This window comes from Equus quagga, chromosome 21 (assembly GCF_021613505.1).
Source record: "Equus quagga isolate Etosha38 chromosome 21, UCLA_HA_Equagga_1.0, whole genome shotgun sequence".
NCBI lineage: Eukaryota > Metazoa > Chordata > Mammalia > Perissodactyla > Equidae > Equus > Equus quagga.
In genome coordinates this window covers 38916395-38936357 of record NC_060287.1, presented here as the reverse complement: position 1 = coordinate 38936357, position 19963 = coordinate 38916395, and the positions used below count along the sequence as shown (strand labels likewise).

At 58.0% G+C, this 19963-nt stretch overlaps 1 protein-coding gene across 1 annotated transcript; it reads right to left on the bottom strand.

Annotated features, from left to right (window-relative positions):
- Nucleotides 1-1000: 1000 nt before the first annotated feature.
- LOC124231484 (autoimmune regulator-like) lies at nucleotides 1001-12529 on the bottom strand. Its single transcript, XM_046648291.1, has 14 exons — nucleotides 12194-12529; nucleotides 11489-11663; nucleotides 11083-11238; nucleotides 10622-10696; nucleotides 9862-9975; nucleotides 8721-8863; nucleotides 8457-8537; nucleotides 7396-7511; nucleotides 6192-6291; nucleotides 5488-5670; nucleotides 4725-4843; nucleotides 4465-4597; nucleotides 2537-2605; nucleotides 1001-1392 (listed from the first exon to the last, which is right to left on the bottom strand). The coding sequence occupies exons 1-14, from the start codon at nucleotides 12341-12343 to the stop codon at nucleotides 1312-1314; spliced, it is 1695 nt and encodes a 564-aa protein (XP_046504247.1). The 5' UTR covers nucleotides 12344-12529; the 3' UTR covers nucleotides 1001-1311.
- Nucleotides 12530-19963: the final 7434 nt, after the last annotated feature.

Here is a 19963-nt window from a genome sequence, read left to right as displayed (position 1 = left end):
AACTCCCTCCTCAGGTCTCTGAGCCTCAATGTGGGACTTGAACCTCGGGGTCCCTGTGGGTGGGGGAGTTAGGACAGCCCTGCCATCTCCTTCCACCAACACTGACCCAGCTGTGCCAGGTCCTGGGGACGTGGCCGAGAACCGGACAGGGTCCCAGGTCTCCCAGCTGCCATTCCCAGGGGAGACAGACACAACTGGGAAAGAAATCAGTTCTGGTGTGGCTGCCTTTCTGACTGTGGCAGATGCTGTGAGTGAAATAAGGTCCAGTGCTGTCCACCAGGGCCCGCCGTGCCCACTCACAGGACCTCGCGTCTGTCCCACAGACACACCACGCAAGCTCCCATCTCCTCCCCCAAGGGGGTCCCCAGCACACTCCCACCCCTGGCCCTGCCCTGCTTCGTGCTTCTCAGTGGTTACCCTAGGGTCACCTTCCCCTTGTATGTGATCTGTCCCTCTCACCAGAACATCCCTCAGGACCCTTAATACTTAGAAAAGTGCTCAGCATACAGCAGATACACAACAAAGGATTCTTGGATAAATGACTGACTGAATGAATGAGGAAGTGGCACCAGAGTGGAGATCTCATCTGAGAGAACAGACGTGCGAAGGACCAAGGAAGGAAATTCTAAGCAGAAGGAGCACCCAGTGCAAAGGCCCTGGGGTGGGGAAGAGCTTGGTCCTTTGAGGGACAGAGGAGGCTGGGAGCACAGCAGCGGGGAAGCAGAGGCAGGTGGGACAGACCACGCGAAGGCTTGGGGCCGGGAAGGGCTGGGTTTTTACTCCAGGGCAGCGGGGAGCCACCGGAGCGCTCCCAGCACAGAATGGAGCACACAGAATGGAGCCCGCCGTTCACTTGTGCGTGCCATTGCTGCTCACGGGCATTTCTCTTCCCATTACGGCGAGTTCCCCACCAGCCAGCTCAGCCTGCACTTCAGACACCAGAAATGCAGGGGGACAGACTCCCCCAAACAGAAACACCCCACTGGAGAGCATGTCAGAACCACAGAGAGAGATGTAATTTCAGCGACACGATAGCTTTGTCTCCCCACAAAGACGGGGCCTTGTGGACAAGCCACACGCTGACAGCACTTGGGACGTCACAATTCTTCTCGGTCCTAATCCAGATGGCCTCCGGGAGTGTGGGAGCCTGCCCCGGGTGCATCGCAGAAGGGAGTGGCTGCGAGCACAAGTGGGCACTCATTGGTGGCCGCTGACGCAGGGACGGGAGGGGAGTCCGCTCTCAGCTCGGCCAACTCCACAGGTGCCTCTCCTCCCCCGCCACGCTGCCCCGCCAGCCTAGGCCGTCCTGGATCAGGAGGGGAAGGTGGGCGCCTCGGCCAGCGGGCGCGACATGCTCTGGATGGCCCACTGCAGGATGCCGTCGAAGGAGTGCTGCAAGACAGAGCAGAGGGCAGCGGCTCGGGGCCCTGGCCAGAAGCCCCAGGGGACAGCTGTGCTGACCCCCCACATCTGGCCACCCTGGCCTCCAGGGTCACCTGAAATCATAAACATTGTGCATGAAGACACCATCCAACCGGACCCTCCTATGCAGAGGTGGGGAAACCAAGGCCCGTGGCCTCACGGGACATGTCAGTCGAGGGGACTCCTCATCCAGTGCTCTTCACAGCATCCTATGAGCCCAGGGCACAGCCACCACGGCTGTTCTGCCTCCTGAGGTGGCTCCCTCCCAGGTGGAGAGGCAGGGCCAGCTCCTTCCCTCACTCTGCTTAGGGGCCTGACGATCCAACAGGACTGCAGGGGTCATGGGAAGACCCAATATTCCAAGAGAATGGGGGTGACTTGCACCCAAAGGGGCTTGTGAATCTGTCCCCCATTTCTCTGACCGTATCTGGAGACCCGGCCCCTCCCAGAGCTCCAGTACCTCTGGTCACCTCTTGCCCTCCAGGGGTCCTGGGGGCTCTACAGACACCTGCACTGACGGGGCCCACTCATGCACGGCCCGCCACACAGGGCAGGGCCCCCATGGTCAGCTGGGATCCCCGACGTGCCACACTGGACACCCGAGGAGGACAAGGGTTGGCTACTTGAGTTCTGGAAACGACTGGAGGAGTCTGACCTCCTATCAACAGAAGATGGGGCCTCTAAAAGCCACATTTTCTTCCCAGCAGCCCCAGTTGTCCATCTTAGGGTGGACGGGCCTGGGTCAAGAGGGGGAGTGAGAGATGTGCCAGGGGCAGAGGTTCGAGGCACCCACCCCACACCCGGGGACTGTCGTGGCCTCTGAGTCTGGCTTCAGTGGCCCCGGTGCTGGGGTTCTGCAGGGCTGGCCCCCCATGTCCAGGCCCCCAGGACCTCTAGGCTGGCTAGAAGGGGCCAGGGGCTCAGGGTCTCCCCTTGGCTTGTTTGCTCACACGTGGAGGGGCCAGCACCACCCTGGAGCGGTGTGGGCCTACTGTGCTCAGTATGCCCAGAGAGGGGGTCTCCTAGCCACTCCCGTGGCTCAGACACTGGCTGCTGGGGGCGGGGGGAGTGGAGGAGGAGGACCAGGTGTCACCCCCGCCAGGTGATGCATTACCTCGTTCAGGAGGGACTCCAAGTCATCCCTGTGCAGAACGGGCTCGTGACCAGCAGAATCGTCCCCCACCTGGAATCCGGGAAAGGGAAGAGGTCAACCCAACTTCCACAACCCCGCTGGGGACATCCCCATGGAAGCAGGACTCCCTGCAGAGGCAACAGGGCCTTGGGACCGGGTGGCCTGTGCCAGGGCAGTGGGGGAGCTGGGGTGCTTCTCCGGGCGGGGCCCTGGGAACTGAATTCTCACACCTAGCTTCCGGGCACAGAGCAGGGTAGGTGTGAGCAAGCTTGGGGCTGCCTGCCCAGGGCTCTGCCAACTCTGGAAGCTGGCTGCCCAAGACTCCCCAGGCCTGCCAGGCTCCAAATGCTGTCAGCAGCTCTCTGGGGAAAGCCAGGCGACTTAGAGAACCAGCTGGAAGGGACCCTGCCCCAGAGAGGCAAGTGCCTGGTCCGATGCCAGCCATTCAACCGTCCAACAAGCATCACCAGGGCCAACCGTGCCCCTGGGCGAAGAGCCGAGAAGGGAATGAGGCCCCAGCCTCCTCGGCTGGGAGGGAGAGAAGGCCACACTCAGTGGAACCACAAGAAATTGCAGGGTTTGTAGCTCAAAACAGGCAACTGTCAGCACTTCCCCCGGGGTGGGTCTGATAAACACAGGCCCTGCAAGGTGCTGCCAGCCCTGGGCGCCTGAAGGAGGAACACAGCTCCGGGGTGTGGGGGGCACTCAGGAAAGGGTCTGGGGGCCACACCCACATTCACTGACTACCCCTGTGGAAGGGGGCCGGGGAGGGCCAAGAGGGGCTGGAACTTTTTACTCTAAAATGACATTACATGTTACATCCAATGGACAGAAACGGATCTTTGCTGTTAAGAGAAAACAACCCAGACATCAAGGGAGGGAGCATCTTCTGGAGGGAGGGCCCCTCTCCTGGGAGCCAGCTCCACAAGGCTGCCTGCAGTGGAGGCACGTGAGCAGGCTTGGGCACGCAGTACAGACAGTGGAGATGATGAGAGAGGCTTCCAGAAGGAACAGGATGTGGACAGGTGTGAGCCATGCCAGGTGGTCCACTGGAACCCCCTCGTGGGTAGGGCCTCGGTCAGAGGCTCATCCCCAGTGCCTGGTGCCCTGTCCCCACACAGTGTGTCCAGGGAGGATGAGGCAGAACTGGAAAGCAGGATGGGCATGCAGACGTCGTAGGACTAATCACCACCCCGGGCCCCCAAAGATTCTTGGGGGACAGGGACATCGTCAGAAAGGGCCCTGATGTGGGCAGTCAGGGCAAGACATGCCACCCTCTAGAAGCTCCTGAATGGGGACACAAGGGACCCCCCCCCATGTTCTGAGGAAGCCCCAGGATGACGGTGGCTCCCCAGCTGGGGCCTTGGCCCGGTTTCTTCCTCCACCAACACATGAGGACGGACTACCTCTCCTGAGGGGCTGCCGGCTGCAGGAAGGGGCTGGAGAGGGTCTCCTCCCCTGGCCGCTGGAGGATTGGGGGCCAGATTACACAGGGGTCACACTCCGTCATCCAGGGTGGGTGCTCCTCCCGGGTGGAGAGCCTCCTTCCTTGGCTCCCCTCACCCCCATTCATACTCCAGGGATCAGAGCTGGGGCGGGGGAGGGGGGAGGCAGCAGTTTAGGGGAGCTGGAGGAGGGTGCCCTAGGGGGCGTAGGGGAGCTCCGGGCATAGCTAGCTTAATTGTGAGACAGACCTGCATCCAACCGGGGGCTTCATAGCCACCATTGCTTCCGTGGGTTTCGTTTTTAAACAGATGTAAATTATCAAAAAGGAGTCGATTGAAACAAAGATACTGTATTTAAATCACCAACACACGGTCAGGGGGTCTGGTGCAAACCTGCGAAGCTGGACCCCCAAGTCTCCCCTGGAGATGGGCTCCTCCAACCCCACCCCGTGGGGCCACCCTCACCTGCGCACCGGGCGCCGCGGTAGCACCGACCTTGGCGGGCCCGGCAGCCGAGCGGGCGGGGCTCGGAGCAGGCGCCCCCTCCACCGGGGCCAGGGCGGGGTCTCCGGAGCACGATCTGCAGCGCAAGACCGCCCTGTGCAGACGGAGGAGAGGCTGCGGGACTGTCTGGGCTTGGCAGCGACAGGCACGGTGGGTTGGGGTGACCCACCCCCTCCGTCCCTCCCTCCGCCCTCAACCCTCCGCCGGAGCCTGGCGCTCACCCGCACCGAGCGCCCGCGGGGAAGTGGCAGCGCCAGTGGAAGGCAGCGGCGCAGTGCGCGCACCGCAGCACGTCCGCCCCGTCCCCGCACACGCCGCACCGCGCGCCGGGCGCCGGGCCCTGCGGGACAGACAGCGCGGTGACCTGGGGCCCTCTGCCCTCTGCCGCCCCCTGACGCCGCCGGGCTGGACGGCGGGGAGGGGCGCGCCGGTGGGTATCCAAAAGGTGCCTCGTTGTGGCCGCCAGACGGTGGGGCCCGCGATTTTGGGATCCTGGCCCCGAGGTCAAGGGCGCCCCAGCACCTTTGGGCTGCAGCCGGGGGAAATGAGGTGTCCCGACCTCACTCCCCCTTGGTGGGCCAAGTCTCCCTCCGGGAACAGGCTGTCCCAGAACAGGAGGGAGGGGCTGAGGGACCTGGGGACTTCCGAAACGCAGGGCCCTCCTGGCCCTCTTCACTGTCCTGCCTCTCTGAGGGGTGGGGTGGGTGGGGGTTTCAGGAGCAAGGAGAGAATCTGCTGGAGTTCCTCCAGGATGCCCTCCTCCCTCTCCTCCCCCACCTCCTGTTCTGGGCCTGCTCCTCACTGCACCCAGCAGTGACCCCTCCTCAAGGCCAGTCTGGTGACCCCTAACCTCCCCCCCTCCCGCCGGCTAACCCCTGTCCCCTTTCTCCCTGTGTGGCTCGCTGCCCTCCTGTTTCAGGTGCCTCTGGCTGCCCTTAGGCCGTGAGCATCCTGAAGACCGCCACCTCACCAGCCCCCACTCACCTGCTGCCCCTCAGGACCCACACACAGTAGGGGGCGCAGGGCCGAAGAGTCCAGCACCGGCAGGGGGGCTGCAGAAGGTGGGGCCAGCAGGTGCTTGTAGGTGACAGCAGCGTCCATCCCGGCCGGGGGCTCCCTGGGTGGTCCCCTCACCTCTTCTCCTGCCGACCTCAGTCCCAGGAGGACCTGGAACCAGAGGTCAGTGCTCAGAGGGGCCACAGGGCATCCTTGCCCAGCAGCATCCAGGGAGTTAGTAACCGTTGGGACCCTGGGAACCCGGGTGGGGGCTGGTGTTGTGGGAGGCATCCCACCCTGGGGTCAGAAAGGCCTGGGTGCAGGTGCCAGCCCCGTGGCCATCACGAGCTGTCAGAGTAAATGTTTGCCATATGCCGGGGCTTGTGTTGTAGCCCTCACATCTCTGCTGCAACAGAACGCTTAAAACAGTTCTGGAGAATATTATCAGTGGTCAAAGTGCGTCCCCATGTGGCCGACAGAGCCGACGCCCCCATCAGAGCACTGAGAAATGTAACAGCGGCTGGTGGGGGCTGGTGCCCCTCGGCCCCGAGAGAGAAAGCCACATAGATGTGGCCAGGCCGGGGTGGGGGTGGGGGCACACGCTTCCATGGCTTGGACAGGCCCGACCCACAGGAGTGGCCAGGGGCAGGACTCCAGACTGACGGAGGGCCTGGGAGGGGCCCTGTGCATACCGGGGTCTCAGCAGGCGGCTCCTGAGGCCGGGTCTCCTCTGCCTGGGCCAGGTCCCGCTGGGGTCTTCCCTGGAGGCAGCTGGTGCACCTCCAGGTCCCACTGCTCGCGTCGTCACCAGAGAGGGACATGCAGGGCAAGGCAGAGGAGGCAACAGAGTCCCAAACCCGTCACACAGGGGAGGCCTGAGGGCTCCTCCAGCCCACCCTTTCCTTTTATAGATGGGGAAACTGAGGCTGGGGCTGGGAAGTGGACAGAGCCCCGTGGAAGGGCCTGCCCGGCCAATCAGCAGGAGCCCAGGATGCCTGCTATTGATCCCTGGAGCTGTTCTGATGCGTGTTCCCGAAACACGCAGCAGCCGGTGCCTGACTCTCACGGGCCTTGTCCTGCATGGAGGGTCTCCCTGGCTGGGGTGTCTGTGTCCCTGGGCCCACCCCACCATGTTTCCATAAAGGGGATGGTGCCCAGCACAAGGGGAGACAGTCAGGGCAGGAAGGAAGAGAATGGAAGAATGACAGGCGGTCAGTGTCCACCGGAGCTGACCCATGACCCTGGCTGAACCCTCTCATTTTAGTGGCGCAGCATCTGAGGCTCAGAGATGTGACCTGGTCAAGGTCACACAGCAAGCTGAGGCAGGGCCAGTGCCAGAACTCCACCCAGGCACTCCCCCACCACACAGACGACCATGGCCTGTGGGAGCCAGTGGTGGAGGGCAGGGCTTGGCGGGCCGGGGGTAGGGGCACCAAGACGCAGACTATGAGGGCTGGCGCTGCATGGAGGACGGGCACCCACTGGCTCTTGGCGGTGCAGCTCTGTGGCCTCTGTGCTCCCCAACCCTGACGTGGAGTTGGACCTTGCTGGGGGGTGGGGGGCCAGCTGCTAGTGGGAGTTTGGGCTGAGGAGTATGGGGTGAGATGGGACGCGATGGCCTTTCTTTGCCTTTGGCCTCCATTCTGCTTCACCACCCTCAGGGGCCCCGCTGGCCAGGCTGGGAGGACAGTGTAGCCAATGGGGAGGTGGGATGGGGAGACCCCAGGCCCACTGCCCAGCGACCTGAACCAAGGCCCCCTCCCAGGCGGGCCTCACTTCCCCATCGTGGAACGGAGGCTCTCTGGGCAGCTCCCAATCATGGTCTGTGGATGGAGGCAGCCCTGGAGCCGGGTGGGGTGGCCTGGGTGCTGCAGAGGTGATGGGTGCCAGGCTCACCTGGGGATCTCCTGGAGTGGTGGGGACAGGCAGGCCAGGTGGAAGGCCCGGGGGCAGCCATCGCAGCAGATGAGCTCCCCGCCATCCCGGCACACTGCACACTCGTCCTCGTTCTTCTGACGCAGGTGAGAGACATGTGCGCTCCGGGAGAGCCCGGGATGGGGTGGCGCCCCCCCCCCCCAGAGACCCCAGAATGGCTCCGCCCGCCAGCAGCAGTGTCTCCCAGGGGCACCCAAGCCCCTGAAATGCCACCTTGACTGCCTGCTCCCCAGGTCCCCAAGACCCCTTCCATCTCTGAGACTATTCCCACACAGACTGTTCCCAGCTCCGTCTCCCTTGAGACCAGGCTTTCAGAAAGCCTGGTGTCCCATGGGCACCTGTGACTGCACACGCACCCCCATGTAGCCCCCTCCTCATGGGGCAACGGAGCGCAGGCCCAGCCCTGTTTCATTGGCCCAGGGCACCTGCCGCCCCCTCTGCCGGAGGCCTTCACCCTGCTTGTGCCCCTGCCTGGACAGTGCCCACCCTGCCCCCCAGATGCCACCTCCTCCAGAAGCCCCCCAGACTGCCAGGCTGGATAGCCCTGCACAGCAATGAGCATGCTCATTGTAACTCCCCCCGGAGCCCGCCAGCCAGAGAGTTCCTGGGACAGGCGTGGTCCTCCTCCTGGTGCCCAGGGCCCAGCACCGTGCCGGGCACAGAGGGGTCAGGGTCTGCGGCTGGTTCTGTTCATTAAGAAACAGTGCTGGGAGCCCAAGGATGTGCTTGACGCTGGGGTTCCCAGCTCCCAGCAGGGACCACCACCCCACCCACACACGGGGCCAACACCCTGGTTTGAAAAGCCTGGGAGGATCTCACATTCTCTAACTTATTGGAATGGTTTCAAGAATTGTTCATTAACAGAAAAAAATAGTATTAATAAAAAGGCTCCACCCTGTGAACAGAAGCTCAGGCCTCTGTCCTCGTCACCCGATCGAGTGCCCTGTTCAAGGGGCAACATGGCAGAAGGACCCAACCACGGACGGTGGGGATGGGGGCTACTCCCGTGGTCTGGGCGTTACCTGGTGGAGCTGGGGCTCACTGGGGAGGGCAGGAGGGGCCAGGACTCTGCCCTGCTGGCCTGCCCTCGGATCGCCTCCACCCTGCAAGAGGAAGAGGGAGGGTCACGTGGAGTGGAGGCAGCCAGCGCAGCGAGGAGCCCCTTCAGAGCAGCCCGCAGCCCCCAGCAGAGCTCCTGGCCCAGAGGCAACGCCACTCCTGCTGTGTATGCTGGGGGAGGGCGGGGGCGGGGAGGGCCTCCCCAGGGCGGCAGGGGCATCGCTTACAGGAGCAGCAGTCTGGGTCCCCTTGGCTCGGACCAGGGTCTTCAGGCCGCCGCTGCGAGTCTTGTTCTTCCCCCCACCGGGGTCTTCGAACTTGCTGGGAGTGTAAAACTCCCCCCCAACCTGGATGCACTTCTTGGAGCCCCCTGGGAGGAGATGCTGACTGGCCCCTGCTCAGCTGCGCTGCAGGCCCAGGCCAGCCCGGCAGGCCACAGAGAGGCTGCCCACTCCACAGCTTGCTCTTCCGTCTCCCCCAACCACCCGCGTCAGGTCTGGGGCCGGAGTCCTGGGCACAGGACTCTTCTCTGCTCGGGGCCTGTACTGGGTGAAGCATGTCCACCTAGAATCTCAGAAGGAGACCTGATCTGGAAGTAGGGTCTTGGTAGATGTAATTAGGATGGGCTCACACTGGCCCCTAAGTCCAATGACTGGAGTCCTTATGAGAAGAGGACACAGAGACACAGCGGGGAGGCCCTGTGAGGACGGAGGCAGAGGCTGGAGTGATGCCACTACAAGCCAGGGGACAAGAGTTGCCGGCTGCTGCCAGGAGCTGGGAGGCAAGGAAAGATTCTGCCCTGGAGCCTCCGGAGGGAGCACAGCACTGCCCGCACCTGGATTTTGGAATTTCTGTTGTTTTAAGGCACCCAGTTTGTGGCACTTTTTATAACAGGCTTAGGAAATTCCTGCAGGTGAGACCAGGACCCGCGTCAGCTCCCGGGGGGCCGGCTGGCCCTGGCTGTCTTCAGGGTCCCCAGCTGGTGCCAGCAGAGAGGGTGGAGGAAGGAGGTGGCGCAGGGGACAGGGAAAGAGAAAAGGGGCCGGGGCGGGTGCAGCAGGCTGTGCTGCCCAGAGGGTCCATCAGTCCAGGCCCGCCCGCAGACCTCAGAGGCTGTGAGCCAAGACCCCGAAGGGGCCCGTCCAACGGACGGAGGAGACCTAGATGTGGCCGCGGACCACCAGCCTCTCAGAAGGTCCAGGGCCTGCGTGTCCAGGCGCCCCCGCCCCCTCGGGGAGAGCCAGCAGAACTACTCAGGGGGATGCCGTGCCTTGTCCACCGTTCCTTGTCCACCGTCTGCTCTGGGGCCACCAGGGAGCTAAGGGGGGACGTGGACCCCTGGCAGCCCCCCTCCCCAGCACCGTCTACCTGACTCAAACACCTGCTGGATGAGGATCCCCTCCACAGCCCCACGGGCGCCCGGGACGTCCCCAGAAGACATGGCCACGGCTCTCTGGACCGAGGCGGACATGGTCTGAATTCCTGGGGAAGGGAGCACCAGACGGGGGTCCCCAATCAGGAAGATGGCCCCTGAGCACCTCCGCCAGGGACGGCGGGGAGCAAGAGGTGCCTGGGTGCAGAGTCCTTCCTTCCTACCTCCCAGGGCACACAGACAGACAGACAGCCCACATGTACACGCAAAGACGGGCCGTGGGAGTGTGTGTGTATCTGTGTGGTGTGTGTGTCTGTGGTGTGGGGGGTGGTGTGTGGTGTGCGAGCCGACTGAACACAGTGGACAGGAATGAACAGGGACCCAGGGCGTGGCCCTGGGTTGTGCTGGGAGGAGGTGGAGTTCCAGAGCCAGCCCTTAGGTCAGCACCAGGTGACCACAGGAGGTCTCTGGGGCCCCATGCCCTGGGGCAGAGAGGGGACAGAAAAGGGTGAGGCTGCATCCAGGTGAGGGACCAAGGAGGATTCTCTGGAGGAAGCAGAATCTGAGCTGGCCCTAAGGGCGGGGACAGTCAACCGGCACAGGTGGGGTGACCCAAGGCGTCCCCTCCTTCCTGGTGTGGCTGTGCAGCCAAGGCTTTGGGGTGAGACGCCAGGCCAGCACGGTCCCAACTCCCACGACGTCCCCCTGGGGCCCCTGACCCTGGCCTCGTAGCAGGGGAGCACGGGCCTGACTCACCGTTGCCCAGCGGGAGGAGCTGGGGCTCTGCGTTGCTGTCCGGCTTCTTGAGGGGCTTGCCCTTCCCGTGGGAGCCTGCGGGGGGAGCTGCGGCAGCCTGGCCGTCGCTGCTGAGGGGCCAACGCCGGCGCCCGCAGGCAGTGGGAGAGCACCAGGGCGGGGTCTCCTGAGCCCCTGGGGTCCCTTTGCTTTCCCGGGCTCTCGGCTCTGATGTCCCATCAGTAAAAAGGAAGTAACACTCCCCTGCCTACTTTACGAGGCCCTGGGGCAACAAGGGGCCACAGGCTCCCTCAGGTGTCCATCTAAATACCCAGAGGGGACCTCTGCAGCCCCCACCAGGCTGGCTCCGGGAGAGGGTGTGCGACAGACGCTCCCGGGGCCAGCTGGGGAGGGGATGTGGTCAGGGAGTGTCAGGCTCCCTGGGGGGATCTGTGACCTCACCAGCTCCTCAAACTGGGTACCTGGGCTGGAGGTGCCCCTCGGGGACAGGGCGGTCGGCGGGGCGGCCCGCGGCTCCTCCAGGGCCTTCCTCTTGGTGGGGGGCCTGGGCAGCAGCACAGGGGCCTTGGGGCCGGCCGGGGGCTTCCTCCCCTTCCGGGGCTGGCTGAGGTCCACATCTGCAGCGCGAGCAGAAGCGGGGCGGGGCCTCATGAGCAGAACCGACACCGGGCAAAGAGGGCGGGGCCTCAGCCCTCTGCTCTCAGAACCCGGCATCCTAGGTGATGCCCAGGGGCTCCCCAAACCCACACCACCTCATCCTTTTCCTCCTACAGTCCAGCTGGGGCTCAGTAGGATGACTCCAGCGGCCCCAGGCCCCCGGAAGGGAGGCTGAGCCCTCAAGGACCCGGGCCCCAGCCCAGCCCCCACCTTTGGGGAAGCTGTCTAGGATGGGCTGCAGCCGGGCATATTTCTCCAGATTGAAGTCCTTGAAGAGAACCCTCCAGAAGTCCAGGATGACGGCTGCGTCTTGGGTCAGGAGCCAGGAGAGGAGCGCATGGAAGGCCTGCGGGCAGCCCTCCTTCTCCTTGAGACGCAGAGTCTCCTGAAGCAAGAGCGGGCAGTAGGGGGCTCCCTGCCTCCTGCTTCCCCGGTACCCGAATCCCCGCTCCACTATGGGACTAGAGAGCAGATGCCAACCCAGAGGGGGCTGCTGGAGACATGGGCACCCATGTCCATCCCTTTGGCTTGGGCCAGGCATGGGGGTTCTGGGGTGTGGGGTACTTGGAACTCATCTCTGGGGATCATCCCCTGCCTTAGACGGAGGGTTGGGGAAGTGGATTGAGGGGGGCCTGGGACTTGTCCCGGAGACCATCGCCTCGTCTTGTGGCTGGGGCCTTGGGGCCAGGGGAGAAGCTCTAACTTGTCCTGGGGGCCCATCCCCCTGGTTCGTGGGCGGGGCATAGCGACGGCGTAGGGGCGACCGGGGCGGGGAGGGGCTTTGGGGGCGGGAGAGTCGGGAGGGGCGGGGCGGGGAGGGTTTGTCTGGAACAACTCTGTCGGGACCCTGCTCCTGGCTCCTGGGCACCGGCTTGGCAAGGCTCGGGCGCGTTGGGGGTCTGGATTGGGGCCCACCTGGAACTTGTCCTCGGGGACCACGTCGTGGTCGGCCAGAGCGTGCAGCAGCGGGAAGGCGCTGTCCACGGCCACGGCGATCTCGGTGCGGTGCAGCCTCAGGAGGCGGCGCAGCGACGCATCCCCGCCGGCCCGGGCCTCGCTGGCCATCGCGGGTTCTGGGGCGCGGCGCTGGGGGCCCCCTCTCCCCGCCTGGGGTCCCGCGGCCTCTGGGTGCCGCTGGATTTGCGGGTGTCTGGGCCACGTCTGCCTCCTGGCCCTCGCGCTCCTCCTGCCCCGCCGGGCACACCTGGGCGGGCACCTACGCGGGGCTGAGCAGCCAGGCCCGGGCTCTGATATACCAGACTCCCCACGGAAAGAGCAAAGGGCGCGCTGCCCTCGAGCCAATCAGGGCCGGGGGAGCTTCCGGAGGGGCAGGAAGGGAAACTTCCCTGTAACTGAGTAAAGAGAAGGTCTCATCCACCCGCCAGCCCCCATTCGGCACCTGCCAGCAGGCTGTCGGCTTTTCTTTCCTTTGTAAAGGAAGCTTCTGATCCCTCAGTGAGGTGGCTGGGACCCCTCTCAGTTCCCAAAATGTGGTCCTGGCCTGCATCCCACAGGGCCCTGTTCAAATGGGGGAAAGCCAGGACAGATGCCCTTAGCCTCACCCAGGCCAATGTCTTGGGCACCAGAAGGGGTTGTCCGGGTGTCCGGCATGTCAGAGAGACCAGGGCAAGAGGCCACCATGGGACTGGGTTTGGGCAGGGTCCCCGTGGGGGAGTGGGCACAGCCCCTGCTCAGAGTCCCAGGCCTGAGGCTGTAGGCGGGTCAGACAGAGGGGTGCTCTGCCGATGGAGGACGCAGGCTTGACTAGCATGTGTCAGTGGTACAGCACTGGGTGCTGCCTGGAGGCTGTGTGAGGCTGGGAAAGTCGTTTCCTTTCTCCGAGCTGCAGTCGCCTCACCTTTAAAATGAGCACGTTTGCTGGGGGACCCCAGTGCAACCTACTCTGCTTCCTCCAGGTGTGTTAGAAAGTCAAGCTTCGAGAAGGCAGCGGACCCCATGGGCAGACATGCCTGTGTATCAGCCAGGGAGCTCCTGTGTTTGTGGGGCTCACAGCCTGGGGAGAGGCACCCCAGGACCCTTCCTGGGGCCTAGGCTGGGGGATGGCCTAGCCTGGAGGGTCAGAAGCTCCCGGGGGAGGTGGGGAAGGCTTCCCAGAGGGAATTGCAGCAGAGGTTCCCAGGTCCACGTGGCAGGAACAGCATCCTGGGCAGAGCATGCGCAGGCGCACAGGACCCAGGCCTCCGAGAATGCTGAGCCCGTGGTCCAGCAGGGTGTGGCCTGGGGGCAGGGGGCTGCGCAAGGGCCACAGAGGGAAGGCCGGTCCATGGGGTCGGGCAGGAAGTGATCTGGTGAGGCTTGTGTTAGAGAGAGAAGCTGGGTGCCTGTGGATGAGGCTGGAGGGTGAGTGCTGGCTGCAGGAGGCCTGGGGACAGGGGCAGCACTGGACTGGGATGGGCCACATGGGGCAAGGGGAGGGGAGGCCCGATTGGACCCATGACCAGTTCATGGGAGTGTCGTCAAGATTTCTCATGTGTGTAGCCCTTTATGTTTTATACTGAAGTGGGGGTTCATGGTGGGGAGCTGAGGGTCCCCCCTGACATGGGAACCCTGTCTTGGTTTCTCCCCTGCCTCCAGGCCTGGGTTCCCTGAAAGTTCAGTTCTGGATTGCTCCAGGGGAGCATTCTGGGGGTGTTCAGAAGCAAGCCTGGGGAGGGCATTGACAGAGGGGGAGAAGTAAGCTCCATCAGCCTGGAGTCGGGGACAGGGAGAAGAGGTGAGGGCCCTGGGAGGTCATCATCTCAGAGAGCCTGGACCTGTGTGTGGAGCTCTCAGTCAATGCAGAGTCAGAACAGGCTGGCTGTCCCACAGAATGTTCTGGGGACTCTGACCCAGGGATGGGACCCTCGCGCTGCCTGCCTCTGGGGCTCCGAGCCGGCTGGCTGCAGAGCTGTGGGTGGTGGCCCAGAGATGTGTGACTTGGGGGCCTTCCCAGCCCGTCCTGCACTGTGCCTCCTGCAGACACCCAGCGGGACTCCGGAACGGGACTGCCCACTCAGAGTAGCATCCTCTCCCCTGCCCAGGCCAGGCAGCTGCCTATCGACCTGTCCTGCTCTCTCCTGCAAGTGTGTATCTTCTGTAAAAAGATGAAAGGAAGCGCAAACCAAAATCACTCCTAAACCCCATGCCCAGCGGGCTTCCGGCTGTTGGGGAGTGCCTCCAGTCTCCTTGCTCATGTGGGCAGGGGTCCCACAAAGGTAAAGTCACTTCACGTCACGTCTAAAGGCCAGCAGGCTCTGAAATTCCCACACAAAAGCACCCAGGGGTTCCGGGGAACCGTGCTTCTGGCTTTAGGGGGTGGCCAGTGAATGCTGCTCTCCCCTGGCTCAGCGACCCTCTCCCGTGAGCCTCGCTACCTCCAACGTCACTCTGCGCCCAGTGGAACTTGTCCCCTGGGTGGCTGAGTGGTCATCAGGGGATGCCTTAGCCCCAAGACGACTGGTCAAAGGGAACTAAAAACTGCCCAAAGATCAAAGTCTTTGCTTCACCTGTGTAATCCTCGAAATCCTTGCAGGTGTACGTGTGTCGCCGGCCACGCCTGACCACTGCGGCCATCACTCAGCCTCTCTGCAGATTAGCAAACAGGCTCCTGTAGAATTTCGGACTTTCCGCCAGGCCGGGGGTTTCCACGGCAGCCCCTCGCTGCAGGCGCCCTGGAGCTGCAGGGATGCGTGGAGGTGGCCTTCGAGAGCCACGGAGGGGCCGAGGGTGAGGGCCCAGCCGGCCTTCAGCTGGGTCTCTGCCGTCATGGGGTTGAGTCTCAGTTCCTCCAAGAGGCACTGGGCATAGCGACATGCTTGCCACTTGGTAGGCCACCTGTACGCCTCTGTCCTCACCTGCAAGGGAGCGAGCACAGTAGCTCTTCTTATTTACACATCAGACACCACAAGCCCCACCACGCACCAGGCCCTGTTCTGAGTTCTATGCAATTGTACTCAGTCTCAGAACAGGCCTGTTAGGTCAGTGTTATTATTCCATTTTACAGATAAGGACACTGAGCACGGAGAAGTTAAGGAACTTGACCAAAGTCACACAGCTAGTAAATGGCGTTGGATGGATGGTGTCAGGTCCATGCTCTCAGCACACAGGGCTCTCTCCTGGTGCCCAGCGTACATCAGTGTATCAGCTTGCAAAGAGGAGGAAGTACTTCCTGTGTGATGTGCTCAGAGGTCAGGGAGGAGCAAGGTCCCAGTGGCAGGGCAGGGCAGAGACTGGAGGGGGCCTGCTCCTCAGCTGCTTGGCCTTGGCCCCCTCAAGGAAGCCCGGGCGCTGTAATCTTCTCCCCTTGCCCCAGATGGAGGCTTCAGTCTGTGCAGCTCCCCCAAAGAGGCGGGGCTCCCAAGTGTCAGGAGTCCCGAGTCAGGATAACCTCGGGGGACTCAGGACACCAGCACAAGCCACAGCTCAGGGACTTCCCAGGTGGTGGGGCATCATGGGAGGTGCGGTTTCCTGGTGACGCTTTACGAGAACTTGAGCACCCTCTCTGCCACCAGCTCGCTGTGTGACCCTGGCTGCCAAACATCGCTAATCCTCAGAGAAATGCAAATTAGGACCCAAAGAGAGACCACTTCACACCCACTAGGATGGCATTATCAACAAAACAGAAAATAACCAGTGTTGGCAAAGCTGTGGAGAAATCAGAACGCTTATACATCGATGGCGGGAATGTAAAAGGGTGCAGCCACTGTGCAAAAAGGTTTGGGGGTTCCTCACTAAGTTAAACAGAGTTACCATAGGACCCAGCAATTCCACTCCCAGGTGTACACCCCAAAGAACTGAAAACAGATGTTCCAACAGAAATTCTACACGAAGGTTCGTAGCAGCACTATTCACAACGGCCAAAGGATGGAACAACCCAAATGTCCGTCTACAGAAGAATGGGTACCACAAATGTGGTCCATCCATACGACAGAATAGTATTCAGCCAGAAAAGGAAGGCAGTACTGACACATGCCACCGTGTGGGTGAACCTCAAAGACATTGTGCTAAGCAAAATGGGCCAGACACAAAAGGCCACATATTGTTTGATTGCATTTATATGACATACCCAGAATAGGCAAATCCATAGAGACAGCAGGCAGATTAGTGGTTTCCAGGGGCCGGAGGAGGGGAAAGGAGGGGTGACTGCTTAATGGGTATGGATCTCCGTGTGGGGTGATAGAAAAGTTCTGGAAAGAGACAGTGGTGATGGTTGCACAAAATTGTGGTGCTCTAATTGCTACTGAACTTTGAACTTTCAAATGGTTAAAATGGTAAATTTTATGTCATGTGTACTTTACCACAACAAAAATTAATTCATTCTAAAAAGTCAGTTGGGCATATTTGTGTGGGTCTATTTCTGGGTTCTCTGCTCTGTTCCTTGATGTACGTGGCTATCCATCTCCAGGACTGCACAGTCTTCACCATGTAACTGTGTAATAAATCGTGAAACCCCGTAGACCAGTTCCTCCCATTTTATTCTTCCTTTTCAAAATTGTTTTAGCTGTTCTAGTTCCATTGATTTTCCATAAAAGTTTTAGAATAATCTTGTCTCTGTAAAAAAATCTTGCTAGCATTTTGATAGTAATTACATTAAACATATATATCAATTTGGGGAAAATTGATACTTTTGTTACATTGAGTCTTCCAATCCATGAACATGAAATGTTTCACCGGTTATTTAGAGCTTCATTGATTTCTTTCATCAATGTTTTGTAGTTTTCAGCATACATGTTTGTTAGACTTACACGTAAGTATTTAATTTTTTTTCCTTTGATGAGGAAGATTGGCCCTGAGCTAACACCTGTTGCCAATCTTCCTCTCTTGTTTTTTCCTCCCCAAAGCCCCAGTTCATGGTTGTATATCCTAGCTGTAAGCCCTTCTAGTTCTTCTATGTGGGACGCCACCACAGCATGGCTTGATGAGCGGTGCCATGTACACTCCCAGGATCCAAACTGGTGAACCCCGGGCTGCTGAAGCAGAGTGCACGAACGTAACCACTCGGCCATGGGGCTGGCCCCAGTATTTAATTTTTTGAGCAAGTGTAAATAGTTTTACAATTCTAATTTTGGTGCCCAACATTTATTATTAATATATGGAAATACAAATGGTTTTTTGCATGTTCATCTCATATCCTACAACCTTACTGAACTCAGGTTATTAGTCCTAGGAGTGGTTTTGTTTTGTTTAGTTATAGAATCTTTGGGATTTTCTACAAAGATAACCATGTCATCTGTAAATAAGAGGGTTTGATTTCTTCCTTTCCAATCTCTATACCTTTCATTTTCTTTTCTTGCCTTATTACACTGGCTACACCCTCTAGCACCATGTTGAGTAAGAGAGGTGAGAATGGACAACATTGCCTCATTCCTGATCTTGGGGGAAAGTGTCCAGTTTTTCATATTAAGCATCATGTTAGCTGTAGGGGTTTTGTAGGTGTTCTTTATCAAGTTTAGGAAAAGTATAGGAATATTTCTATTCCTATTTTTATGAGAGTTTTTATCATGAATGGATGTTGAATTTTGTCAGATGCTTTTTCTGCACTGATTGATCTGATCACGTGGCTTTTCTTCTTTAGTCTGCTAACATGGTAGATGACATGGATTCATTTTTGAATATTGAATCAGCCTGGCAACCCTGGAATAAACTGCACTTGGTCATGGTGTATAATTCTTTTCATATATTATTGAATTCGATTTGTCAATATTTTGTTAAGGATTTTTATGTCTATGTTCACAAGGTATATCAGCCTATAGTTTTCTTTTTTGACTGTCTTTGTCTGGTTTTGGTATCAGGGTTATAGGGTTATATTAGCTTCAAAAAATGAATCAGGGCATATTCTCTCATCTTTCATTTTCTGGAAGAGATTGTGTGGAATTGGTATTAATTCTTTTTTAAATCTTGATAGAATTCCACAGTGAAACCATCTGGGCCTGCCTGGAGATTTCTTTTTGGGGAGTTTTTAAATGAAGAATTCAATTTCCTTAATAGTTATACGCTATTTAAATTATCTATTTTATATCAGGTTGGTTGGGGCAGTTTGTGGTTTTCAAGGAACTGGTCATTTCATCTAAGTTGTCAAACTTATGAGTGTACAGTTGTTTGCAGTATTCTCTGATTATCCACTTGATGTCCTCAGGGTCTGTGGTGGTATCTCTTGTGTCATTTTTGATATTGGTAATTTGTGTCTTCTCTCTTTTTTCTTTGTCAGTCTTGCTAGAAATTTGTTGATTTTTAAAAAATTTTTCTCAAAGAACTGATTCTTTGTTGCATTGATTTTTTCTATAGTAATAAATTTATTGTTTTCAATTTTATTGATTTCTGTTCTTGTCGTTACTATTCCTTTCCTTCTGCTTGATTTGGGTTTATATTTCTCTTCTTCTTCTATGTTCTTGAGACGGGTGTGTAGATGATTGATTTGAGACTTTTCCTCTCTTCTAATGTCTGCCTGAGTGCTACAAACTTTTCTGTCTCAGCACTGCTTTAGCTGCCGCCTACAACATTTGATATGTTGTGCTTTTATTTTCATTCAGTTCAAAGTGTTTTATGAGACTTCCTCTTTAACTCATGGATTATTTAGAAGTGTGATGTTTAATTTCAAGGGTTTGGAGACTTTTCTGTTACTTTTCTGCTATTAATTTCTGGTTTGTTTCCACTGTGATCTGAGAACACACTTTGTATGATCCCAATTTTTAAACATTTGTTGAGGTTTGTTTTACAGCCAGCATAGGGTATATCTTGGCATCCATCTGTGGACCCTTGAAAAGAATGTGTATTCTGCTGCTATTGGGTGGAAATTGCAAATGTTGATTAGATCCTTTTGGCTGAAGGTGATGCTGAATTTCTCTACATGCTTGCTGGGTTTTTGTCCATTGCTGAGAGAGATGTTGGAGTCTCCAGTTATATTGTGGATTTGTCCATTTCTCCTTGCATTTCTAATTAGTTTTGCCTTACATATTTTTCAGCTCCATTGTTTTCTGCAAACACATTAGGTTTTTATGTCTTCTTGGTGGACTGACTGTTTTATCGTTATATCACGATAAAAGAGTCAATTTTCATTGCTCTGGTCATTTTCTCTGCTTTGAAGTCTACTTTATCTGGTATTAATATAGCCACACTTGCTTTCTTTTGATCAATGTTTCATGTGTATCTTTTTCCATCCATCTTCCAATTACCTTTCACTTCCAGTCTACTTCTGTTGTTATACTTGAAGTGAATTTCTTGCACACAGCATTTGGTTGGGTCATTTTAAAAAGTCTACTCTGACAAATGCTGTCTTTTAGTTGGTGTATTCAGACCATTTACATTTAATGTACTTATTGATATGGTAGGGCTTAAATCTGCCATTTTACTTTGTCTTCTATTTGTTCTGTTTTCCATTTCAGTTTTCTTTTTCCTGCCCTCCTGTGGGTTACCTGAACATGTTACAGAATTCCATTTTGATTTATCTATCGTGTATTTGAGTGCAACTCTTCTTACAGCTTTTTATTGCTTTCTCTAGGTATTACATTATTCATAACTTATTGCAATCTACTGGTGTCAACATTTCACCAGTTTGAGTAAAGTATAGAAAACTTACCTCTCTTTACATCCTTTAGGCTTCCCCCATTTATAATTTTCTTAAATATTTCTTCTAAATACATTTAGAACTACATCAGACTGTGATGTAATTTTCGCTTCCGCTGTCAA